We start from the raw sequence: 27,760 nt of genomic DNA on the forward strand, positions 1-27,760 counted from the left end.
TATTAAAGAAGATGGGCTCCAACATTAATCCCTGGGGAACACCACTGGTGACTGGTCACCAGCTGGATTTCACTCCGTTCACCACTACTCTCTGGGCTTGGCCGTCCAGCTAGTTTTTAACCCAGCAAAGAGTGTACCTGTCCAAGCCATGGCTGCCAACTTCTCCAGGAGAATACTGCAGGAGACTATGTCAAAGAGTCTCCAAGGACCGTGTCAAGGACTGTTTCCTTGACCATAGGGCCACCTCCTCACCTGCGTTGCTGCTCCCTGCTTATTTTATTTATTTATTTATTTATTTAATTTCCATGCAGTGTGGTAGCCTAAGAGCCATGTTTTTATCCCTGGGAAAGCCCCAGAGGCCATGGCTGCGGGTTGAGTTCTTTTTCCCAGTCTGGAGGTCTCTGCTTGGGGCTGAGGTGCTCACCCAAGGCTGGTGCCATGTCCCAGCCCTGAGGGGCTCCAGCTCCAGCTCACCGGCAGCACTTCTGAGGTGCTGGAGGCTTTTCGCACACCCTTCATGGTTCTCAGATCCAAAGCCAAGGTCCAAAGTAAGAGTCTGTGGTGGGGGACAAGTGTTTAGCCCCCGTTTAAGTCTTTCCCAATGATGGGAAAGACTCGTCTGTCTTCCCTAGAGAGACGTGGAAGATCATATTGTTTTTTCTAAGGTGAAAATAGTTCCTGAAGTTGTGAGATTATGGCTGTATGAAGTTCTACACTGACTTTGAGAGATACGCCTCCCAGTTTTAAAGCATCTCTTTGGCACTTAAACCATTAGTGCATCAAGTGTTGGGTTGCAGCAGTAACTATATTCTGGTTAAAGATCTGTACAGAATTGTGTATAGGGCTGTGTTCTTGGAAGGCATTTTTTTACACTGATTGCTTCATTATGGTAGAACTGTAAACAGTAAAGGAACTGGTGAATTGGATGGAGGATTGGTAATAGGTAATGACAAAAATTTACCATGAAAAAAGATGGGTAAAGGGGTAAGTGGAAAATATATATTTTCATATATTCACGTTCATTTATTGTTGATTATAGCCATAACCAGAAAATTCAATGGCCATTCACTGATGGTAATATAAACTTGCTTATCTTGATATAGATCACATTTTCTAGCATTGCTGAGTGCACTGTGTCACCATCACAACTGCAAGTGGAGGCTAAGGTTCTGAAATGAGATCTGCCTTGACCAAAGCCCTTCCTTAACTGCAGTATTTCTACTATTTTGTGCTATTACAGCAGTGCAAAGTATATGATTCAAAGCATTTAAGACAAATATGGAAAAGTTTTATTGTTGAACACAATTTTCTCTTAGATAAAATTAAGGCTTTATTTTATTACTTATTTATTTTGAAACAAGAATTTAGTTGTGTACTAGCTTCAGACTAACGGTAATTATCAGAGCATTTCAGATGCTGATATGCATCGCCTATGTAATCTTAATGGACTGTGGACTAAACAAAGAAGTTTTCAGCTTAAATAAATTCTGAGCCAAGTGCCTTACTACCTTTCAGTATGCATTAGTCCATTATGAGGTTTGAGATTCTTTTCACAGAACAATAATTTTCACACATACTTCAATTTCTCTCTTTACGTTTCTCTTAAAGATATTTACGTTTGTTTATGATTTTTCTGTTACTCTGAAAAAATAAATGGAATAATTTAATTCATAAACCCTACTAATCATAATCGCAAGTAGATTATTCACTTGCTAGAGTTAATCTTCATATTATGTCTTCAAGGGCAATCTTCTTGCTTTGTATATTTACTTTAAAATTAGATTTGTTTATAGACTGAGGACCTTTGCTATTTACATTGTTGTGCAGTTTTAAAATTGCTTTTCCTCTCTGTGTGACTATTTGTGGATAGTCCCTGCTATTAGTATATATACTACAGTGTTTCAAAAACCTTTCATGTCAAGAATTACTCAAAGGAGAAAAAAAAAAGCACAGTGATCACTGTATCAGAATCATCGAAGTTGGAAGTGACCTCTGGAGACTGTATAGTCCAACAAAGGTCATATTTGCTGAGGGCTGCTAAAACAAAAGAATTATTATAGTGATAAGTGATAAGTTTCAGGCTTCTGTATATATGTTTAGCAAGTCTGAATTGTTACAGAGTCCTAAAGACAATATTACACTAAAATGTGGTAGGTAATTTTATTTTTATTTATTTATTTATTTATTTATTTATTTATTGCAGTAAATCTTTGAGCCTTCCATGATTTTTGTGTCATTTTAGAAAAGTGATGAGATCATCTCATTTATAACGTTAGCTCTGGGTTTTGGCAGAGGAGCAACATGATGGATATGTGAGTCCAGGGATTGTTTTTCAATTTCCCTTAAAATCTTTGGCTAAACTGTGAATTTCTGAAAACACTAGTGCAAGCAAACAGAAGTTGGGCCAAAAAAGGACGTGTAAGAGAACAGAGCAGGGTTCACAGGTAAAGCCAGGACATGGAGATGAGGAGAAAACTAAATGGATGTTTATTGGATAAGTAACCACTGTAAAAAAATAAAAATATAAAGATATTTCCTCAATAATAATAGGGTGAAGAATGCTATAGCATTTGCCAGCTGTTTCTCTCTGTTGTTCCAGCCCCTCTTTGTGAGGTTTGGCTGCTACAGCATTAAAGAAAAAAAAATCTGAAAAGAATTTAGAAATAAGCTGTAAGAATGATTTGGAGCCTGAGAAGCAGGAATTAGAGTGAAAAATTCATATGGTTTTTGCCTATAGAAGAGAAGATTAAATGAAACATTATAGCAGTTTTCAAATAATTAAGAAGAAATATGGAATAAATTTGTTTACATGTCCATGATGAAGACAAGAAGTAATGGACTGAAATTGCAGTTCAGAAAAAAATATATGAAGCACAAAAAAAAACAAGTTTGTTGGCAGTGAGCATAGTGAAGCACTAGAGTATGTTGCATATGGAGGTTTTGGAATCAGCATCTGTTGTAACAAGAAAGTAGCGAAATATCTCCAGGAATTACATCAGGATAATTGATGCTGGTTTGGGCTAACGCATGAGCAACGTGGCTTTAGGATATCACTTCCAACTCTGTTTTTAAATATAAAAGTAGAGAATGTTTTTCATAAGCAAAAAGCTCTTTAATCTAGGAAATGCTGTAATAGGCTATGTAGCTTGGAGAAGAGCTACATAAATTCAAGCTATGAAGAAGACATGCTTTTTAAGGCCAGCTAATCGCTGAAGAAATCCCCCAAAGGACGTGAGAGATTCTACGTAGCTTGAAGCCAAAAATATTGCAGCCAATACATAATTTATGGGCATGACTCAGTGGTAACTGTTTGAGATTGCTGTATTTTTTCTGTATTTTACAGGGTGCGAAAGTTGGTGATTTTAAGTCCTATTTAATTTTATTGTGCAACTGATTTTTCCTGGGATATCATGTTCTACAAGTCTATTTTTTTGAAGTAACATAATCTTTAAGACTCCTTCATTTCCAAAATCTGCTGTAAAAGTCACAAAAATGTATTCACAGAACAATGTACAGTAGTTACAGTCTTTGCTGTGTTTCTCTGGTGTGTCTGTAACTGCAAGTCCTGATGCTGGTTTAAAGTTGCAGAGTTCATCTGAAATAAATTTACGATTTTAGATGAAAGTCTAAAGACACACAATTTTCTTGTATTATGTTTCTTGCATGGTTCATAATGAGGGAATGTTTGTAGAAATTCAATGAAAAATACTTCAAATCAGTTTACGATCCTTCTGTTTTTGACTGCTGGATGAGAAGAGCCAGTTTCCTCATGGCACAGAGGGACAAGAGTTGGTGGAGTCACTCAGGCAGGTGATTGAGCACGTATCACAGCGGGGCCACTGAGCAAAGGCTCTGTGGATACAACAGCAAAACAGTGACCACACATATATTTTTAATGATTGGCATTTAATGTAAGTAGAAGATATGGTGCCAGTATGATGGCAACTGGAAGCAAAGACATAAAATAAATTCTCAAGCCATTTTGATAAATGAGATGCCCAAGCTAGCTGGAGAGGAGGGACAGACAGAACTGAAGTCCAGTTAGTTCGTTTTCAGATTGTAAAGCTGCTTGGTATTGTTGCATTCTTGACAAAAAGTTGAAATTTAGACTTTAATCTTATAGGGAGCTATGGTAAGAAGTATGTTTAAAACCAAATGCTCAGTCTTTGGTAGAGCTCTTCCATTTGTCGTTTCATAACTATGTTTGCAGGCATGCAATATAAGGTGAGACTTCAAGAGTAAGCTGTGTAAGCAAGAGTGCATCAGAAATACTGGAAATCTTTCAGAAATGGTATTAGCAATGTTTGCGTGCTTATATGCAAACAATGTTTGCATGTTACTTTTGAGAAATACAAAATGCTTCAAAAATACCTAACTGTTTTTCAGAATACTGAGAAGAAACATGGAGTGGCTTGAACTTTAGGCACTGAGCTAATTTTCAGACTTACTCAGTGTACATTAGGTCATTAGGCAGAAAGCTACTTTGTGTAACAACGCATTTAATGTGTACTTACCCTAAAAGCTATTTCCTGTTATTCTGTAAAACCAATTAGCTATTTACCAAATACCAAATTGCATATCCGTGTGATTTCTTATTTCATTGTGCACAATGAAGAAAGGAAGATGGGAATCAGATGAATTATTACCTTGAGAAATTCATCACATCCTTTACACTATTATTTCTTTTTTTTCTAATAGGGATTGGAGCACACCTTCAGTGTATCTCAGACATGACCGTTGACCTGAGCCCCTGAATTTTTCTCACTGACAAACTCTGGCCTTTACCTAATCTGTATAATATAAATCTATATTCTGTATAATATATAAATATTATATATTATGCTGTATATAAATATATATAATGTAACATAATAAATGTATATAAATATATTATTCTGTATATAAATAATACATATTATATATTCTGTATTATATATAAATCTATATTCTGTATAATATAAATCTACGTATTCTGTATAATACAAATCTGTATATGCATGTTTTTTGTTTGTCTGCTTTTGCTTTATTCTACATATAACATTTATTTATTATGCATTCCAGGTATAGCAAAGAAGGTGTATTTCTTTTTGTCTGCTGTTCCATATCGCTCGGTTCAGGGGTTATGGTATTTTATGCAGGGCATTCCTGGCATCTCTTGCTCATTTCGGTCTTGAAATTAATCCTGAAGCTTCTGTCCAGCAGCTGAATTAATTTGGTCCGCAATGGATGCATTTGAGTTTGCATTGTAATAGGGGTGTGTGCATTATTTAGAGAGAGCTCTTAATGTGATATGTTGGCTGTTTTGTAGTATTCCCCAATTGCGGGCATGCCTCTCTCTATCTGCAGATTTTAGATACACACAGGAGGGAGGATCATAAGTTCTCTGGAGTTGGAGCTTTAGTAGACAGAAATCCCTGCAAATAATAATTTTATTGCAAGTATATCTGATGCAAAAATGTCTGCTTGCATTTACCAAGGAGTGTGAAATTTTATTGCTGAGTAGTGGGCTGCCACCATTACACAGCTTCTAAGAAATATCATTTATGAGCTAGAAGCATCAGGGTTAATAACTTACACTACTCCAAGTGTTATAAAGAAGTATTATACTATGAAAATCTATCACCAATTCTCAAACTGTGTTTGTAAGTAGGGCTAGGTAAGAATTACCTAGGATTAGAAAATGAAGGCCTACTCTAATTAATGCTAATGATATTGAGTATTTGAGAAGGCCACAAGTGTTCACCAGTTGTTTGGGTGCTTAATTGTCCTTTTTGTCAAATTACATGTGCTTGTATTGGTCTGCATTGGACTAGTTTCAGCTTTCAGCTTTTATGTGTTGGATTGAAGAGTTATTTACTAGTCAGCTGAGTTTAAGTTAGGAGCTTACATAACACAGTATCATCCCTATAAATGAGGAAAATAACAGAAACCAAGTGTTAAACGCTTCTCTAAGATAGAGGCAAGCATTGCGGCTCTGTGATTCCACTGAATATAGGAGACAACTTTTTCTAGGATTACACCACAGAGTATTTCTCAGAAGAAAGAAATGAGCAGATGAGAATGCTGGATAGAACTGGAGGTTAAGAGGGTCATGCAATGTGCATGAATCGTCAAATGCCTTGAGATTTTTAATAAGTGTATTTATCTGAATAGTAATTTAAAGCAGCATCTCACATTTAGAGTTGTGGCACAGTCACAAGATACATTTAACTATCCAAAAATCTGTTTTTATTTTTTTTTTCAGCACTTGACATCTATGTGCTCACAGTAATTAGACTAATGGTGATGTACTAATGCCACCAAGAAAAAAATATTTTTTCTTGTTCTCTAGCTATAAAAAAAAAAAAAAATAGAAAAAAAGAAAAAGCAAAGTACGCTTTGCAGTTAATGGAAGAGACAGATCTATGGCAAGAACAAGGAGACTAAGTCAACAGTTAGTTGGTTCTATAATGAACATTATCTTTTTGTTAAACGAGCTTTTTTCTCTTTTTTCTTTCTGAGATTTTGATGATTAATGAAAGAATCTGAGAAGAAAACAGGTATTACAGGGTGCAAAAAAAAAAAAAAGGGAGAGGTGCAACTCTTTGCCCTCCTTTGAGATCTGTCTTTAGTCCCTGTGCCCCATTTTTCAGAGGGTCAGGTTGATGAAGAGGATGCAGCTGAATTATGTTCAGGTAAGGATGGGTTTTGTATTTAGCGATGCTGGAGGATGGAGTTTTATAAATTGTGGCTGATTTTGACCAGAGCAGTTATAGAGCCATTACAGAATGACCTTTTACTGATATTTAAAATTCTGCTCTCTTAATTGAATTTGAGAACATGCTATTGCTTTCAGGAAAAATAACTTACACTTGAACTTAAAATGCCTTGTTGTTGCTTGCATCACCGAACACTTAGCATCTTTATTTCTTTAAAACCATCTTTAGTTGTTTCCTTTGCTGATGGTATCTATCAGGCAAAGTGTTTGATCACAATTGTTTTTCTGTTCGCACGCATTAGGGCTGCCTGGCTTTTAAGGACAGCATAGTTTTTTCAGTGCAATTCTTCCAGCAAAACCCATGACAGCTCTTTATCATTTGTCACAAAGATTTAGGATCAATCCAATAAACAGTAAAATAGTCGTTGGACAGTAATTGGTGCTGTTGATGTAAGAAAAATAATTGTACTTAGCAATAAGGCTTGTCAGTAATTTGTACCTGTTGCTACCAATACCTGTTGCTAGCAGATTTTTTACATGAACTTTAATTTCAGGATATTCAGGATATGAGGAAAAACATGGTGGTTTTATTTTGCTCAAACAAAGCATGTATGTTTTTATAGAAGTTATGGGATAATGTAATATTGAATGTATTTCGAGCTCAGGTTTTGTATATATAAGATACATATATAGCTATTTGAGTTTGAGATTTTGTCTCAGCAAGGGAATAATAATAAATAGAATTTAAAGAATGAAACCCAGTAATTTGTAAATGCAATTTCTACCAAAAGTTTTAATGAAGTACAAAATTTGGCCCAATATGTAATATATGCTGGAAGTTTCAGCTGGTTAAAAGATCAGCTTCAGGAGGAAATAGGAAGCAAACAGCTTTTGTTTTCATATGTTTTTACATATATTTTTCCCATTGAACATGAGCAATCTGTGCTTTTAGTAAGTGCAGCTGTGATTTCAAAATAAATAATCGAGTAATATTTAGGTTATTATTCTTCAAACGAATCACCCTCTCACTTTTTTCCCTTTTTTACAATATTCCCAGTGAGATCACAAAATTTCATTTATTGCTCCCAGAACAGCCAAGCTCCTCCTTCCAGCCCTCCCCCAAGCATCCCAATACAAAAGAAAAACTTTCTGGATGGGAGCTGGGTAGGTAGGCAGGATATTCTTTAGAATAGAATGGTGACAGTGAGAGAATGAAAACTTTCTATCTCGTAGAAGAAACAAGCTAAATGAAATTAGCTTAAGAAACCAGTGTGAAGGCTTTTTATTTCAATGGGGATGCTGTAAGTGTTTTGTTTTTGCTAAATATTTGTATACTATGAGAAATACCAATTGCAATTTTTTTAATTTTAATTTACATGTATTGGGTTAAAATATTCAGGGGGTTCTCTGTGGATATATATACATATGTGCGCCTATGCTTTTAGGTCTTAGATGTGGTTTTATTTTAGATACAGGTAGAATGTACATAAGAAAGTGTGCCTTTGATGTAGAACTGTTATATTGCTGAAAATACGCAACTATTCCTTTAGCTTACATGTAGCAGTATAACATTTAACTGAATGTTAATATAATTCTTATTAATTTCAGACTGCTTTTTGTACTCCTGGTTTGGTAGGCTGGCTGATGCACAGTAGCCCTCAAATTGGCTTTCATATTTTCTAATCTTAGCTTTAATTATCTTCAAATAGTGCAATTTATTTTCCTGCAGAAATTTGGAATGTTTATCTCAAGAAAATGCTGGTGAGTCATTTTTTCAAGACATTAAAGTAATTCACCATCTAGCCTGTTGCACCTGTTTCTGATTTTGGAAGTGATAGTGTGAACAGATTTTGTTATATTGATAGTGTGAATAGCTTGTGTTTCAAAAACAAAGAAAGATAGCTATCAACACAAAAAACACAAAGTTTGGTAGGGGGGAAGCAGGTTGAGGAGAGTGGGGAGCAAAGTGCTCGGTGGAGGAAATAACCGTGTATTTTAGAAACAGCAGTAATGTAATAAAGTTTGTTCTATTTCCCAGACTGTTTTTAGAAAGGAATAAAATAAATCTGTTAAATGTGTTGATAATTATTGGTAGTTACATAAACAAAACAAAACAACAAACAAACAAACAAACAACAACAAAAAACAACAGTAATCTGAGAGCAGATGTGTTTTTTTTCTGTATTGGATCTGAGTAGGTGATGGTAGTAGCTTTTTGCAGGGTGTTGTACCGTACAGAAAAGAGAGAAATCTTAGCCTATTCCCTAGTGTTGCTGCATTTTTTCTTTTTCCTTGCAGTTTCTTGTTTCAAAAACATTTGAGCTGCACATAAAAGTGCTTTGATTCCTTTTAAATTATGTTTGTTTGTTTGTTTGTTTTGTTTGCTTGTTTTTAATATTAGTGGTTATTCATAATAATGAGTATTCATTATGGTATATACGTCCAGTGCATCCACATATCCACATGTAAGGTAAATGGTGAATTTGAAGGTGTTTATAACATTGAGAATTTTCAGATCAGTGTTTCCTGTGGGTGGTGAACTGGTTAAAAACAAAGTTTGAAATCTGAAATAACTAATGCAGATCACTGATTTTGCTGACATCCAGTTTTGTTCCTGTAGATTATATGGAAAGGTGACTCCAAAGTGTTTGAGGTGTCTGTTTAACAGCAGGGAAAGTTTGGGCAGCTATGGACTGTTTCAGCATAAGATCGCATTTAAGGGTCTAAATAGACTGTCTGTCCATGATCTAGGAGTTTAAAATCCCATTACAGACAGTGGAGATATATCGTCACTAGAGTTTTTGGTCATTCTAAAGTAGTTATCTCCCTTTGTTCATTTGAATATCTCTGCAGCCTGGATTTACTGTGCTTACTACTAGATATCCACCGACTGTAGTGACAGTTAAGATGCCTCTTTCACATGCAGGACCTCAGTGAAGGTGTCTTTATCTACAGACTCCATCCATCCACAGCATCTTGGTGTTTCTGAATACGTGTTAATTTGCAATTCTATGTTGTCAAGGTACTAAAAAGGCTACTGATTTTATTGATACAGCTGGAAGGCTAATTTTGCTATGTGATCCAGAGCTATATATGATGTATGTGGTGCCAGTGTCATTAAGTACTCTTTCATAAACTACTTGGAAGTATTAGGTTCTGGATATTTTGTTATAATGATTGTCTGAACAGATATAAGATTTATTTAAACTTGATTTTGCACATCACGACTTGAAATGAGTTTTGAAAAATACAGAGCTTTTAACAAGCTAAAATGCAGAGCTAAAACAAGCTTTCTGGAAATGCTGTTGGTGAGTACTGATAAGGGAATGGGACTCTGATGAGAGCACAGATTTTAATCGTTGTGGTCTTATGATGGTGGTTCTCATAGTAAATATTGCTATATGTTATATTATTGTTTTATTCGTTTATTTTAAGGTACTTTTTGACCCATGTTAAACATACAGTTATCGGATTTTGTGCAAACAAAATCCTACCACAGGGAATCATTTTTATTCTTTGTGTGAATATGTCTGTGTGAAAGAGTCTATTAAATGCATATTAAAAAAATAAAAAATTAAGCAGATAATTGCAGTTTATTCTTTATTTTTTTCAACTCCAGATGCTTACAGAAAATGTTCAATTGGTGGCTATAAATGAGGGAGCAGATAGAAATAACTCAAGGGTCAGGATTAAATATTATATATGCTAGAATTAAGTGAAACCCCCCAAAAAGACATTTTTCTATTTATGTTCCTGTTTGTTTTCCTATCAAATTCCAAGAACACCTTCCCATCAAAAACACCATTTACAGATTTTGATGGTGTTTTACTGAGCAGTTTTGTTAAATACCCCTCTTATGAACCTTTGAATATCTTATTGGTCAATTTTTTGAATGCTACCACCTATAAACATACATTTAGGAAGTTGAAAGAAATTCTGAAATTCACATAAATAGAAGAAAATTAAGGAGCTGCATTTAAAGCTTGAATTTATATTTTGTTGTTCGTTTTAAAAGTCTAATACTGTTAGTTATTATCTGTAGTAATTAGCCATTATACCAGTGAGCAATTTTTAATTAGTGTCTGCGAAACATTGTATTAATGGACTCATTTTTTGGCAGTACTTTGCTGTTCTAGATAATGTTGTCCTGAAAGGATAGTTTTTGTCTTAAGAAACTTTACAGATAATTGTACTATAATAGTGCCCATGTGTCCACTTTTTATTTTAATGACAAGTTCATCTCTTTGCAGTATACTTTTCATTGGTATATCTAGAATTCCTTGTGGGTTCTTTTTGGACATAAAAAGATTCTGTGTCATTTTCACAGTACCCTAAGTCAGCCTTAACCCAGTTAGCCCAACCTAAAACCACAACCAGCTTATTTACACTCAATTCCGTTCCTTTTCTCAATATGAGAAAAATAAGGACTTTCCAAAGTCCTTTTTAATTACAAAAATTGTGAATTTGGTGCCATATTTTTATATTCCGGATTCTGTAGAGAATAGTCCTTTAGCAGTGAAAGCAAATTTATACCTGTTACTGGTGGACCAATCTCTTTAGGACCAGATATATCAGAACGTGTTGTACGATTTGCAATTGTTAATTTAATTTAAATGGGAATTTCACACATACAAATTAATAGATTTGCATTCTGGCCTTCAGCAGCATGTTCTGGCAAGTGTGTGGTTAGGATTTCCCCATGGTAACTTGTATGTACACACCGCAGTCTGATCTCCAAGGTTCTAGAAGAAATCCCATCTACTGGTGCTGTGTCATTGCCTCTAGGCACAAGTGTTTTCTAGCTTCTACCTCAGATCTGTCTGCTAAGGAGATTTTTCTGCCCAATGCAGACTGAAATCAATTCTGAGGGTAACATTTGATTTATCTCAGTATCTTGACTTAAAAATTCTCAGTGTCTTGACTTAAAAATTCAGCTAGATCAGCATCATCTCTTGAAGTAGCTGAGTTAATAACTGAATTCAGGAAATTTCCAGTAGTTACTCTCTCTTTTCGAATTTGTAGCCGTCTGAGTCACAAAGATTTTTTTTCAGTCACAGGTGTTCGTAACTTCCTTTTTCCCAACCTAAGCCACAACGTACAAATGCTTGGTAGGCGATGAAGGGGCCGAATGTGTTGTTCCATGTGAGCACAATGACAGCACTTGTCTATCTCTTCTGAAGAAATCCTCTCACGTTGTACATGAATATTTTTCCAATTACAACTTCCAGTTACTGCTGCTGAAGGCGATGTACCTTTTTTTTTGCTCTTCATCACCACTTTTGACAGGTTCAGCCTTCATTTTTTTTGCAAATTCAGCTTCTGAATCCTTGGTAGTAAAACCATGTTCGTATTAACTGAAAACATTTCCTTCACTTCCTTTATTACAGTCAGTGCAGTTATCTAAAAACCCAGTCCCTCTGTTGTCCTTAAAATCTCTTTGAAAATAAAATTAATCTTCTTAGTATTATTAAAAATTGAAGAAGAGAGCATGTTGAGTTTTCACTTTATCTGTTGATCTTTTGATTGGAAATGGCTCTATGTGGTTTTGCAAAATAATGGTTGTTTGATTATACCCTTTCAATTTGTTACCATGGTACATTTTGATTTCTGAATTTTGGTCCCTGGTCAGATCTGAACTTCTTTGTAAAGTCCCAGAGGAGGAGGAAAAATCCAAAACCAAAAAAAAATTATTGCACAATCTGTCAATCACTGGTATATTCTTTTTAAAGAAAATATAAGGTCCCTTCCAATTAGACTATTTTGTGAACCGAGAGAGCAGGAGGGGTGGCAGATATGGAAGTGCTGTTAGCAAAGCCCAGTAACTAAGGTGCAAGGCTGCTAATACCTTAAGTTGTTACAAAGAGAAATTCAGTGATTGTCAGAGTTCTGATAGAGCTGGGATTTTGTCACTTCCCAGGTGAAAAGGGGAAGGAAAAAAGCATCAGTTCTGCAACCTGAATTATACAGGATGTCTTCAGAATCAACTGCTAGTCTTTGCGGGTTTTGTTTTACATCACCTTTCTTCTAAATGAATGTTTCTAGTTGCTTTTGCTCTATTTTCACATAGGGTTTCACAGAACGAAGAACTAATTTATCTAATTAGTATTAATTTCAGTTATGTATTATTTCTATTAATTTCTAATTATCAATAACTTTCTCTTTTAAGCTATTTCTAGCATGGGAAACAAATATATAGAAGGAAAGATGGATCCCTTGTTTTGGCCACCAGAACCCAACTGCTTCCAGCGTTTCACTCCTGAGTCCTTGGCAGCAATTGAGAACAGAATTGCTGAGAAAAAAAAGAAGAAAGCCGAAGCTAAGAAGGAGAGTAGTGACCAAGAAGTTGAAGAAGATAAACCTACTCCTCAGCTTGATCTGAAAACCTACAAAAAACTGCCATCTTTCTATGGGGATGTTCCTGCAGAGCTTGTTGGGGAACCCCTGGAAGATTTGGATCCATACTATAGTGATCACAAGGTTAAAACCTTCAAAAGCATTTCTTGGTTTAATTTGGTCTGCTAATCTCTTACAAGATAGTAAAGGCTGTGTTCAGAAGTTGCCCTTTGTTCTGTAGACAGAACATTACTAGCATTTATTGGGGTAGAAGTGTTGAGTTATGCTCCATATAACCTAATTACAAGGTATTTTAAGGCCCAGTCAGCAATCAGAATTAATTATGAAAATAGAATACATATAGGATAGATAGGATACATACTTTTTGATCAAAAATAGTTTCTGAAATAACCGATATTTTGTTAGAGCAGTTTCTATGAAGTCTGAGGAGCTGGACTTACTGTAGTATAATCAGTAGCTGTTAAATGGTAGGTCACCATGGTCTTACTGCAAATGCTTTTGTTTAATTACAAATATACTAATTAGAAGAGACAGATCTGAAATATTTCCAGTAGTCTATGTAACAAAAAGAAAAAAAAAATCAGACTACATTAATTTTCTATTTTGTAACATCCTATCAGCTTTGTTTATTGTACCATATTTATATTGCATATATTCCATGCCATTGCAAAGTATTTTCTCTTTTTTGCCTGTAGGAATATGTAAATTACTTCCTGTAGTATTTCCTTCTAAATTAAATGTCTATTGTGTGATTGCTTATTATTGAGAGGGACTTGACCTGAAGAGCAGAACATTGCATTCTTTAATATATACCAATAAGTTTCTGGAATGTAATCATTTAATCAGAGAACGTGCAGAAGGCTTTGTAATTATTAGTGAAAAGATTCTTCCGGAGACTTTTTTTCTCAAAGTAATCAGAGTGACATTCTTGATGAAGAAAAGAGAAACTAAAGCTGATTCAGCTGAAGGCATTTACATAATGTTAGTTTGCTGTGGTTTCGATTTAAGGGATTTCATTTTAACTTCATCTGGCAATAGTACTGAGCCACGATGGGCCTTAGGGTAGTTTACAGGGAATTACAAAGTTATTTGATAACTTAAGGATATTTCAAAATTAAAATTCCTGGCATTGTTTTGTTACACAAAACAATGTGTGCTTTGTGAATGATCTCTTGTAGCCTATAAAACTGTCTAAGGGTAAGGTACTTCTGAGCAAGATTAACAACAATATTGCAGTCCAGAATGGTATCCTTTAATTACTTTGACCAAATGAATATCAGCAGTCACTCTTCTAATTAATTTTCATTCTTACTTCTTTATCACAGTAAATACAAACTTTCATATAGTTGCTCTTTCTTCAACATGTAGTATCATCATGTCACAGCTCCAAGTAAGAAGGCAAGAAATTTTTACTCATAACTGCAGTTAGATATAGTGCAGATTTAAAAACCAAAACATTATTTTTTTGGAGGAAATTTGTGTTTCTTTAAAATATTTCATATACAATTATTATTATTTTTTAATAGACTTTCATGGTGATAAATAAAAAGAGGAATATTTTCCGGTTTACTGCCACGCCTGCCTTGTGTATACTTAGTCCTTTCAATCCAGTCAGAAAAGCAGCAATTCACATTCTGATCCATTCATATCCTTTCATTGATTTCTGTAATTTTAATTTTAGAATATGCTGTGCCATTTTCTGTGATTCTTTTCCTCTCTATATATTAATCTAATTGTAGGCTCATGTGGTTTTGATACTGAGAGTTTTGAACCTTGTATTACAACAGCAAAGCTGTTTACATGAGGTTGCTACAAGTAAAATTGTTTAAAAAGCTCATGTTTAACAGTCAGATCTACAAATATTGTTATGAAACAACATTTAGAGGCTACTGTATGATATTTTAGCCCTTTTCTAGAACTTTTTCTAAATCTGTGCTGTGGTGACAAGCTTCAAATTTTAATTAAAAAACAAAACAAAATAGAGACTGTCGAGTTATTAAAGCATGAAGAGTGGGAATTACAGCAATGCTTTGCTGAAAGTATCTGGTGTTACCCTAAGAAAGGTATTTCACACTTAAGTTTATAGACAGCTCTGAGCACCCATTTTTCATGTATTTGCAAAAAGATAAGCGTAGTTTGAAGAAAGTAAAAATATGAAGGATTGCAAGTACAAAACTGTAGGCTTTCTGCTTTTTCTGCCAAACATCTGATTTCATTTAGGTTTATTCATTTGTAGAAATAGATCCTTTTACAGTGACCTTTGGCTGATTTTGAATGTATATTAGTGCTATTAGAAATAGCTAAATTGGCTGTTCGGTTCCAAGTTAATCCTAAATTTTGTTTAAAAACAGAAAACAAAACCAACATTTTTTTAGACGATGACTGAACTTTCATGAAAGGACATCTTTTCTTATGTATGTTTTAATTGTCTGCCACATAGAATGACAAAACTTTCTGAACTTGTGGTAGGCTGTAACTGTCCCATCATAAAAAATGTATACATGGGCCCCCAGCTTCAAAGAACACTAGTTATTGATAATTAACATTTTTCATCTTCTTTTATTTTTTTTTTTCCCTAGGATTTATTAAAAACCATGGTTAATATGGGGTTGTGACCCCTTTCTCTTTATTTCATGTTCCTGCTGCAAAAGAATGGAGGTTTCTAAAATTTCAGGTAATACTAGACAGCAGAGGATTCTCAGATTTCCTTCTTTAAATGTACTTCATTTATTTATGATCCTCATGTCTTCTGACAGCTCTGTCTGACCTCTTATGTCCAATTGGAATTTCAGTCTAATGTCCTATCTTCCAAAACTGTCCCCACGTGCTGTTATTTTTACATGATGAGGTTTACCCAGCTGAGCAGAAATTTAATCATCAGCTTCTTTGGAAAAAAGCAAGAAAAGTCGTGCATATTCAAAACCAAAGTAGTTATTTGAATAAGTTAATGGGTTTTGTTTGTAAATTGGCAACTTTTTTGAACTTCATTGTTTTATAATACAGCAGTTTTTCCTTGACTTATTATTCACAATATTTGTTGGCTTTATTACATGTACTGTGATACTCAATTGTGCTTCCATGGCAGTAAATAGCCTTCCACCACAGCTCAACTGGACTGAGTAAGTTACCTCAATTGCCTTTTCTTCACTCTAAGGAAACTAACCTGCTGGACTGAAGGAGATTGAACAATGTGGTGATCTAATTCTGGGGTTTGAAAATCCTCTGAGAGACTTCTGAGGAAGATTTGGGATTTTTGTAATAGCAGCCAGTCCTTGTGGAGCCTGTTTTCTCAGAGGAATACACAAGGAATATGCCCTTTACTCTGTGTTGGGTAATTTTGCCATTTGGTATAATATAGAATGTCGGCCCATTTTACCTTTAAAGGATTAAGCTGTTTGGAGAGGTTGTGTAGCATGATTCTAACATCTAAAATTTGGTAGGGACCTTCAAAGATCATGATTCAAGGTGAGGCCACACCAATGGTAAATATAGCAGGAGAATCACCTCATCCTAGGGTAATAACCTGAGTGTCTGCTATGCCCAGCTCATGCAAAAAGTATAGAGGAATAAATATTAATTCCATTCTCTCTTGCTATTTTCTGGGGACACCCCCAGTTCAGTTTTTCACATTAGGAACCTTTTTGTACCATCTCATTACCTTTTGTAACTGTGCTCTGTATCCAGTTTAACTTAAGTTGAGGTTCTGGAATTAAAATTTGTTAAAATCTGCTTGTGGCATCAGAGGTTCCATAATTTTAATCTCTCTCTCTCTTTTTTTTTTTTTTTTCTAAGCAAAGTGATACTGTTAGCTTAGTTTTACAGTTTTACGTAGAGTTTCAGTTTTAGAGTACTTGCTAGAATAACTGTGTTATTCTAGCAAGTACTCTAAAGTTTAGAGTTTCAGTTTTAGAGTACTTGCTAGAATAACTGTGTAATATATGCAATCTTATCAAGCTATGCTGAAAAAAAGCTTTAATCTTACTGTTCTGTCAAAATGCTGAGACTTTGATATTTTCTAGTCTGCTTTAGACCATAAACATGGGCTTTCATAATTCTTCATAAGGAAGTTTTTTCATCAGAAATAATATGGTATACTTACATATACACTTATGGTTATAGATTTACATTAAAATCTTACTGAAAGTCAGAAATGCATGTTCTTATACCTACAATGTGTTTCTAAGAGTAATCTATCCTGCCCTATCAGATTTCACATTTTCGACCTTCATTTCCATCCTGTGCCTAAACATGGAAAAGTTACAATGTGCCTAAATGTCTCTTAATCTCTTTCGTGTTTTTATTTCTATAGCTTTAATATATTCTTTCCTTCTCAGACATCTTTTTACAGGTATATATACTGGTGAAATATTGATAAAATTAGTAGCAAGAGGATTTGTTTGGAATGAATTTACTTTTCTTCGAGATCCGTGGAACTGTTTGGATTTTGTTGTTATCATTGTGACGTAAGTAAAACTCTGTTGTTCTCTTACACTCAAGGGACAAACATGCAAATACATGTAATATGATACTTGATGGTCTGAAGTTCTTTACAGTAGTTGACATTCTACCCACTGAAGAGTTCCTGTGTTTGAATCACTCTTTGCATACCTGCTGTCTGAAGACAGAAAAATTGTCTTAGACTTTAAAGAGAGAAAAACTGTCTTAGACTTTAAAGCAAGACCTAAATACAAAGCTCATCTGTTTGAGTTAGCATTCATTTGCTCATTTACTACATGTATTTTCACAATTAATAGACCTGTTTTATTGTTCTCAGTGCAGTACTTTTTTTTTTTTTTTTTAAACGAAGTGTCCCCACAGACAGCCAAAACCAAGCATGCTTCCTTGCTTCCTTATGTTGTCTTATTTGCTGTGGTCTGGGTGAGATGAAGTTTTTCTGAGAAGGATTCAAAGTGCATCACAAGATGTTGAAAGACATAGTGATAAACAGCAGATGAAATATAAAGAATGTAAAATGATGCTCAAGCAAAAGCAGACCTAACTTTACATATACAGTTAGGAGCTCTGAAATAGATTTCACATGTTGGAAAAAAAAAAAAAAAAGAAAATGGTGAAAACACCACTCCAGTGTGCAATAATGGTCAGTGAATGAAATAGTAAAAGAGGGCATCATGGGTAAGAAATAATAGAGCAGAACACAGAGTTATTTCACTGTAGAAGTCTGTTTTTTTTTTTCTTTCTTTCTTTCCAAGGCCATATGTAGTCTTGCTTCTGACATCTCAAAAGATGACAATTAAAATACATCACACAGAAGAGTGGCAAAGATGGCTACATCTTGTGCTCAATCTAATGAGAGACTACCTAGAGTAGGGCTCTCATGAAAAACAAACAAACAAACAAACAAACAAACAAAAAAAAGCACGCTCTTTGAAGAAGTCTCTAGTATAGAGTCAAAAAGAGAATAAATTTGTTATTTTTTTTCTCCTAAAATGAGAGCTAAAGACAGCAACTAAAGTTCTCAAATAACAGAATGAAAAAGAAGGGTTGAGTTTTTCACACTATGTGTAGGCACATTTTCTTTCAGAGGAGGTTGTGGATGCAGAAAGCTTATTTGCATTCTGGACAGAATTATTTGGTTTCTGGACAGAATCCAGAATGAGAAGATGCTAAGTGTTATATTTAAAACAGAGACACTATGTCTTCTACAGGAAGTCCCTGAGCTATACATTTTCTGGAAGAATGAAATCTGTTAAGCATTGAATGATTGCCTTGATGCTAAACTCTTCTCTAAGCCTTTGTTATGGGCCATTCTTGAAGGGGTAATTGGCCAGATGGATCATTGGCCAACGTGGTCACATTCAAGTTCATATCAAAACCAGGTAGCTAAGTGGACAAAAAAATAAGAAGAAAGAAAGTCAGAATTTGTATCTCAAATACAGAATGTTAATCTTGAAAGCAAAATAGTCTTACAGCAGTGAGCAGATTCACTCAAAACCAAGTCTCAAGAGTTTTTAAAGCTTTCTCTGACATTTAGCATCTCTGAGTGTTTTTCAGTTGTCATGTTCTAATTTGTTAAAGAGGAATGTAGGTTGGAATGGAAATTATGTGGTCCAACTCCTTGCTAAAAGCAGAGCTAATTTAAATTGGGTTGTTCAGGATCTTGTCCAATAAAGTACTGAGTTTCTCTAAGGATGGAGATTCAGTAAGTTCCCCAGGCAACCCATTCCAACCACATTGTGATTTATTTTTTTCTCCCAAATACCTATGTGGAATCATGTAGCAACTTAAGTCTGCTGCCTCTCGTTGTTTCATGGTAAGCTTCCAATGATAGTGCAACTCCATCTTCTCTAACCCCTTGTATTGGGCAGCTAGTAACAACAGTAACATTGTAAGGCTCGTCACCCCATTAGCCTTTTCTTCTATGGACTCAAACCCAACCCAGGCTAAGATTCTAACCATCTAATTGTTTTACTGGCCATCCCCAGAGACCTGGCTGCATGTGTTCCAGTATGTCAAATGTCTGTCTTGCCCTGGAGAGCCCAAGGCTGGTCACAGGACTCCAGATTCAATCAGATTCAATCTCAGAAGTGATGACTACTCTCAGGGATCTGGGAGGCCTGACAGTAGACTTCACAAATAAAGATCTAAGCAGTGTTGAGCAGCCTCAACTTTTGCATGTCCTTAGTCACTGCCTTCTTGAACATCAGTGTAAGTGATGAACATAAGTGAAGTGCAGTGTTCCTGTGCTTTGAAGAAAATAACCTTGACGATCAACCTGCTGTTCTGGGGGCTACTTTTCCCTTTGAGGTGGTTTCCCGTGGGATTCTGCCAAGCAGATCTCTGAATGCACTGGAATCTGTTGTCCTGAAGTCCAGGGTTTTTATCCTTCTATTCATTTTGCTTATTTTTCCTGGGGTCTTTAAACTGCAGCATCTAATGGGCTCTGTAGCAAAGGCTGCTGTCAACTGCCATATCCCTCACTGGTTTTCCCTCGTGAGTAACAAGTTACATACTCAGATGACATCACACACCTATGTATCTATGTGAGCAAAGTGTTCTTATAGGTAACCTACAAATCAGTAAGGATTTTATATGAACTAAATTTACACATCAGTAACAATCAAATAGTCCGATAGCTGTATGAACAACTACATTTTGCAGTCTTTGCTACCCATGTTCCTAATTCATTTGTGTTCAAACAGGTATAAGCACTTCCCAATAAGTTACCTGCTTCTGGTTTTGGGGTCCTATCATATTACAAATAAAAATATTTTGAAATTAACAGTGAAGTGATTAATTTATGTACTTGATTTAATCTTACAGCTTAGGTAAAGCTGTAGTGGTCTGAAGTTGTGCTTTGAGTGGCAAGTTACCTAGATGACCTCCAGAGGTCCTCTCCAGCCAGTGTTTGTCAGATTTTATTACTGAGACTTCTTATTTTAAGGAATTCTGTTACATGTTATGGCCTTATTATAAGAAGAGTCACAATTGTCCAGTGTCACATGAAGGATGTCTTACAAAATGTAGGGTAACTAGTTAGTGTTGTATATACAACTCTTAAAGTCCTCATTTTATGAAATTTTCAAACTGTTGTTAACATATTGTAAACGTAATTTTGTTCAAATCCTTTTCTATAAACTATATATTGTGTAGTTTTAAGAGATAGTTGTAGTATATACTTTCATGTATTTTTCTGAATCAGGTCAGCCTTGATGTGAGATGATGTCATATTATTGAATGACAATCAATAATATCAATCAGTTATATTTTTTTTAGTAGACATTTTGATGGATAAACACTTCAAAAGTGCTTCAAAAGCATCCAAATCCACAAGAAGAAAAACTTGCTCTGTTTCTTTCAAGCAGCATTTTTCAAAAGGCTCATTACTTTATAACAATCCCTAGCAGTGGACTTAGATTCCTAACTTCAGACATCTACTTTGGGATATATTGGACCTTTTTCTGTTCTGTATTATATTCATTACTCTATCGTCTATATGCATATTCTGTGAAAAGCTGGATCTTTGTCATTCCATTATATAGTGGTTTAATTTTATAGGTATGTTAGTATCTGTAAAACATCAGGAAATGTTTCAGCTCTTCGAACTTTCAGAGTACTGAGGACTTTGAAAGCTATTTCAGTAATACCAGGTAAGGAACAAAATATATTATTATTTGTCTCTTTGTTTCAGCAGAGAATTACCATTTTACTACTTCCTCTCCTGTTCTTGTGCTGTCTGTCACTTTTTGTGGCAGTTAAAAGCATGCCAAGGTGTTGTGACCATTTTGCAGTGTGTAGTAACTTTCAGCAGCATCTCAACAGAATTTTATTTACCATCTTTTGTCAAAATGATTTTGACCTTCGCAAATTTTTGTATTTTCTGCTCTTTTTTTTTTTTTTCCTCTCTGTAATTTTCCACCATCACTACTGTTCACCGTTTTTTACCTCAGTACCTTTGTATTTTTGCTTCTGTCTTTTCTGAGCAGTGCACTCCATCCAATAAGTTTTCTTAACATAATAATTGCTATACCACCATCTTTCTGGTTTCACATTAACTTCACAAGCTTACGTTTCTATGGTTTATTTCAGAGAATGCTGGCCTCACAATATTTCAGAGCTGCATTTCTTTGTTTACTGGCCACAGCTGCAATTTGGATTAAGGATAATTCTTTTATCAATATTATTTTGTATATGTTATCCATATATATATATATATATATATTATTTTTTTTTCTTTTAAGCTGTGCCACTAATTTAGATGTGAATGTATGGATTTCAGAATCTACAACTCATTTGAAAATCTAAAAATGACTGTATAACCCATTGTCATGATATATAATAGCTGTGCCATTTCTATATAACTACAAGCATTTTTGGATCTCACTCTCTGCCTATGTCATATTTCAAATTTCATTATTCTGCCTGAATATGTATCTTCAATTTATATTTTGTCCCTTTTACCTTCCCAGTGTTGTAAATGTTATGTTTTTAAACTGGTGACATTTACAAGATACTGTTTTCTAAAAAGAATACCCTGAGGTCAGCAGAAGTTACCCTTTATTGTAATGTGTATTCAACAAAATGTGTATCATTATTTAATGTTAACCAATCACAAAAATCTCTCCGTACTCATTAAAACTCAGAAGAGTTTGTTAGATGCCATCTTAATCTAGAATGCTCAATTTAGCAAAATTAGTGTTAGAAGGAAGTAAAAGCCAAATAAATTTTGATTAGGAAACTTAAATAAAAAATGTATTGCTCATTATATGCTTTATTTTACCTCATTTAGTACTGTGAAGATACAAAATGATTTACACTGACTTGTTTTTAACATACTTGCAACTCTTGTGTGTTGTCATAAAAGAACATTACTGCATTCCTCTTCTCATGTTGCGTATTTTTAAATCTTATTTTTCTAGGTCTAAAAGTCATCGTAAATTCACTTATTGAATCTGTTAAGAAACTTACTGATGTGCTGATCTTGACTGTTTTTTGCTTGAGTATATTTGCTCTAATAGGCCTCCAGCTTTTTATGGGCAATTTAAGATACAAATGTATCCTCAATTCTACTAAACCTGAAACATACAATGACAGTTTATGTAAGGATGCCAAGATATATTTACCAAATGAAACTGGTAAATTTTTATCATTACCTCCTTTTACTTAATCTGTATATCTTCCTATGTATGACTCGTTTTTCACATACGTCTTAAAATATGGTTGCATGTGTCTCGCAAGAAGGCATGTTCTTGCATTTGCACAAGTAGCGATACGAAATCTCTGGAACAACTGAATCAGAGGTTGGTGAATCTGGAATTTGGGGAAAGATTCCAGGAAAGCAGTCTGTGTGATATAAGGGACTGAGTTTTCTGCAAGCATTTCCTTCTTTACCAATGCATATTGCATGGGAACCCTAATTTTAGGGGAACAGCACTCAGAATTTATTTTTTTTTTTGGGGGGGGGTGTGGGGATGACACACATGAACTGTGTTTTTCAGGGATTTTGCTTACTTCTTTCAGACATTCCTATTTTTACCAGAAAGCAATAAAAATCTTACATTATAAGTTGTGCTGTCAATGAATTTTCAAAAAAGGAAAAAAAAAAAAGCCATACTTATGAACAGATCTCTTGAGAAACAACTCCATTATGCCCTTTGTTGTGAAAGACCAGTGTTAAAAAGTGCAGTAACATATGGCTTAATATCTGTGTGCTGTAGGAAATGAGTATGTGAACACTCACTTTAATTTGGAGAAGTTTAAAGCAACAACTTCAGATTGTATGATTCCTTTGTTTATTTATTTATTTTAATAGATATCTGTGCCAGAATGAATAAGTCTTCTGAAATACTGCTCTGTGGTTTCAGTTCAGATCCTAAGTAAGTGAACAAAACAGTTTTAGTATTTCCCTATTTTTTCCCCCCAGATAGACTTCGGTTTTATTTTTGGCATGAAGAAATGCTTTTGATTTTTCAGAAGGGTGGAATGTTTTTATTTTTTATAGTTCAATAAAAAACGTATTTCAATGAAGAGAAGAAATGAAATAATGAAAATAAAGAAAAAAATAAAATACTAGGATATAGGCAATTATGTACATGCTTTATTGCTAATAATCGATAATACAATGGTAATGTAGAATGACCTAAAAGAGGAAGGAAACAGATCAGTAAAGAATATGAGGTATTAATAAACTCTCCTCATCTTGGTGAATTATTTAAAAGTAAGCAAATTCTAATTTTTTACCCCCTCTGCATATTTCTTTGCATCCTGGGTAGATAGTTTCTATCCAGTAAGACTATACCATGAATCTTCGACTAGACAAATGACTTTCCAGGATAGTCTCATATAAATCAGTCCTTCTGGCAGAGTTGTGTTGGGGAATAATTAAACTGGATGTTGAGATGAATTGAGAAAATCCATATATAGTGTTGTGCATTGGGTGCTTTCAGAAACAATCAAATACTGCAAACATGAGTATTGTCTAAAGTTTTTTTGTTGTTGTTGTTTGTTTGTTTGTTTGTTTTCGGTTAGGGGAGAGTGCCCCCAAAACTATACATGCTTGAAGATTGGGAAGAATCCTGACTTTGGCTACACTAGTTTTGATCATTTTGGCTGGGCCTTCCTTTCTTTATTCCGTCTGATGACACAAGATTCCTGGGAGCGTCTCTACAGACAAGTAGGTACTTTTTTTTACCTGCTAGGTTGACTTTAGGCATGAAGTTTAGAGCTTTATATCCCCTAGAAAATCTTCACCTGTTTTTTTTTTTTTTTTTGTTTGTTTGTTTGTTTGTTTGTTTTCCACATTAGTGATACAAAATTTGTTTTGAAACCGATGGAAACAGTAAGGAAGGAGATTCAATTAGCTAAGTTCTCACAACTTCTGCAAATTGGATGGCAGCAATCTTTCCATGAGCGCTCATAGCTTGGTTGGAGAGCACACTCGAGTCATTGATTAGTAGCTAAATATATTAATTATGTAACTATCAAATGATTGGGGTATAGAATAGGTCCAGCTAGTGAGCTCACTGCTGTTGCAAGAGCAATGAGGACTTACGGGCTCTGTTTCTCGTTTCTCTCTTTTTAAATACTGACTCCTCACCAAACCTTTTGGCTCAGAACAAACGTGCTTAAATTTCAGAGCATATTTTGATAACTACGATTTAAAAAATGAAGCCTTTCATATTTTATTATTTTATTTTGTAACTTTTTGATTATTATTGTGTATATATATATACACACACATAAATAATACAGAAATTGAAGAGATCTCTCTGGATCTCCTACATCTATGCAGTGTCTGTGCTAAAAGGGAATTATCTTCTGCCTTGTTCTGTAGCTTTCATACGGTTCACTTGAACATTTCTCCAGCAACTGATTTTTTAGCTGATTTATTAACTGATTTTTTAAATGAATGCATCTGCAGATGATGCCAAATTAGGTAGAAGTCTTGGTCTGCTTGAGGGTCAGAAGGCTCTGCAGAAGGACCTGGATAGGCCAAATTGATGGGCCACATCCAAGCACATGATATTCACCAAGGCTGAATGCTGGGTGCTGCACTTGGGTTATAACAACCTCATGAAGCTTGGGGAAGAGTGGCTGGAAAGTTGGACAGGAGAAAGGAGTTAGGGCTGCTGGTCACCAGCCGGCTAAGCATGAAACAGCGGTATGCCCAGGTGGCCAAGAAAGCCAATGGCATCCTGGCCTACACCAGAAATAGTGTGGCCAGCAGGACTAAGGAAGGGATTGTCCCATTGTATGCAGCACAGGTGAGACTGCACCTTGAATAGTGTGTTCACTTTTGGGCCCTTATAAGAAGGACATTGATTTGTTTAAGCATGTCCAGAGAAGAGCAACAAATCTGGTGAAGGGACTGGGAAATGAGACGTGAGGAGCAGCTGAAGTAACTGGGGTTGTTCAGTCTGGAGAAGAGGAGGCCAAGGGGAGACTCATAATTCTTTACAGCTACATGGAAGGAGGTTGCAGTGAGGAGGGTGTTGGTCTATTTCCTCAGGTGACAAGTAATAGGATGCAAGACAATGGCCTCAGGTTGTGCCAGGGGTGGTTTAGATTGGACATTAGGAAGAATTTCTTCAAGGAAACGGTGCTTAGGCACTGGAACAGGCTGCCTGGGGAGGTGGTGGAGTTGTCATCTCTGGAATTATTTAAGAAACCTGTGGATATGGCACTTAGGGGCCTGGTTTGGGGTTTGGTGGCAGACTTGTAGTGTTAGGTGGGTGGTTGGACTTGATGATCTTGAAGCTCTTTTCTGAAATGATTCTATGATTATGTTTTCTTTCTGCCATTTCAAGGTCATGTTATTTTGTTTTCTGATGCTTCAGAGCTTCATTTTGAGCCATCTCTTCCACTGCTGTTTAAAAAAAAAAGAATATGCAGCCTAATTACTGCTTCTTATTCACTAAATACACATCTTTCATTATTGTTTAGATAATCCTAGCTTTCCTCCTCTTTAATAAGTTTCAGTAATTTATTCTGTAGTTAGCTATATATCTCTTTACAGATGAAGTAGCTTCTCATAAGTTAAACTCTGATTATCATTTGATTGATTTTCTTAGAGGTATTTCATTTAATTTTAAGATTTTTTTTTTCATTCTCAGTTGTACATGGTTTCATTATGAATGCTTAATGGTCTGTTACATGAAGAGAAAAATATTATATGATCACAGATAAGTTTTTAAGAGCGGAAATTTATTTACTTGTAGGCCAGATGAACTCCCAGCTAGATGTATTTCTAGACCTTCTGTATAACCTAGACCAGAGGTAGTGCAGTTGTTTAAAGAAAACAGCTCAGTATCTTGACCTCTTGCATTGTATTGGAAGATAAATTGTTAGCTTGTAATTCTGTTGTAAATGTTAGTTTGTTAAGAATCTGTTATGACCTTTCTTTTTTTCCTCACAGACTATCCGTACATCTGGGAAGAGCTACATTTTATTTTTTATGGCAGTCATCTTTTTATGCTCATTTTATCTCTTCAATCTGATCTTGGCTGTAGTAACTATGGCATATGAAGAGCAAAATAAAGCTACTCTTGCTGAAACAGAGGCAAAGGAAAAATTACTTCAGGATGCTCGTCAAATTCTAGAGAAAGAACAGGTTTGCAAATTATTTTACATAGTATATAATATGTAGTTCCTTTTGTATTCTTCTGTTTGTGGGTTAGGGGAGAAAGGTTCTTAATTATGCATGATTCACACAATATGTTATAATATTTCATTTATTTCTTTCTGCCTCATTATAAATATGTATAAACAATTCTTCAATACGAGCAAAGAGTATGAGTTCAGGTTACATCATATTAAGTTTTATTTTTTTGCAGACCTGACACTGCATAATCAATGAGCTTTCAAGGAAGATATGTAGCTTTTGTAGTATTTTATCTTACCTACATCATAGGTACCTGCACCCTGTGGTTTGCTCTGTTCTTGTATAGTACCACTATGGCTGTGTACAAGAAATCCTTTCTTATATCCTCTGGATATAAGAAACTTTTTGCTATTATTGCATAGTTTGACAAAAGATATATGAGTAAAGAGATATGCATCCATTGGAAAAGCTGACATTTCTTTACTTCTCTAAGATTGAAGTTAGAATACTGATGATTTTCAGGGTTGTTCAAAAATAGATCTTTCTGAGAGCTGCTGTTCTCAGCTGTTCTCATGCCTCTTTTTGAATGATCGCACACAGAAGGTTTACTGATTGACAGGAGCAGGAACAGTCTTTGGACAGGCTAATGCTGTTAGTTCCACATTAATGTAAAAGGACATCCAGGACTGTGTCAGTTTGTTGGCTTTTGGTTTCAAGAGTTAATACACACTTCAGATTTCTACAGCGTTCCTTCTTATTCTTGTTACAGTATTGCACGCTGGACCACAGGAAACCAAGGATCACTTTTTTTTTAATTTTTTCTTTCCTTTTTTTTTTTTTAATAAAAAAACTAATTAATTAATGTATTTATTCACTTATTTATTGTTTTTTTATTCTTAAGAAGTGAAGTTCAGCTGAGGCAACATATAGTTTGTAAATAAGATATCATTTATCCTCTAACCTTTTATGAAAGATACTATTAATTTACTGCTAACAACTAAAAAAAGTCACAGTTGTAAGAAGACTTGCATATATTTCCTACCGACTGTCCAATTTCATCAAGATGAAATGTATCACCAGTGTACCAAATTCCTCCTACATAGCTGTGGACACACCTGTGATGTTTCTCTGGCTGAAATGCTGGGTTTTAT

General features: G+C 34.9%; 1 protein-coding gene across 4 annotated transcripts in view; it reads left to right on the forward strand.

Annotated features, from left to right (window-relative positions):
• Positions 1-6,371: 6,371 nt before the first annotated feature.
• Positions 6,372-27,760, forward strand: part of LOC311432691 (sodium channel protein type 5 subunit alpha-like) — a 46,079-nt gene continuing 24,690 nt past the window's right edge. For 2 of the 4 annotated variants that reach the window (XM_084511140.1, XM_084511142.1), the window contains exons 1-10: positions 6,372-7,998; positions 12,864-13,174; positions 14,578-14,695; positions 16,080-16,170; positions 17,386-17,514; positions 21,068-21,159; positions 22,429-22,644; positions 23,322-23,385; positions 24,038-24,182; positions 26,424-26,618. In XM_084511140.1, coding sequence (XP_084367266.1) covers positions 12,875-13,174; positions 14,578-14,695; positions 16,080-16,170; positions 17,386-17,514; positions 21,068-21,159; positions 22,429-22,644; positions 23,322-23,385; positions 24,038-24,182; positions 26,424-26,618 — 1,350 coding nt within the window. In that variant the 5' untranslated portion in view covers positions 6,372-7,998; positions 12,864-12,874. The remainder of the gene's footprint in view (positions 7,999-12,863; positions 13,175-14,577; positions 14,696-16,079; positions 16,171-17,385; positions 17,515-21,067; positions 21,160-22,428; positions 22,645-23,321; positions 23,386-24,037; positions 24,183-26,423; positions 26,619-27,760) is intronic. The other 2 variants (XM_084511141.1, XM_084511143.1) reach the window with 2 other exon arrangements.

Source organism: Aythya ferina (assembly GCF_964211825.1).
Source record: "Aythya ferina genome assembly, chromosome: 2".
NCBI lineage: Eukaryota > Metazoa > Chordata > Aves > Anseriformes > Anatidae > Aythya > Aythya ferina.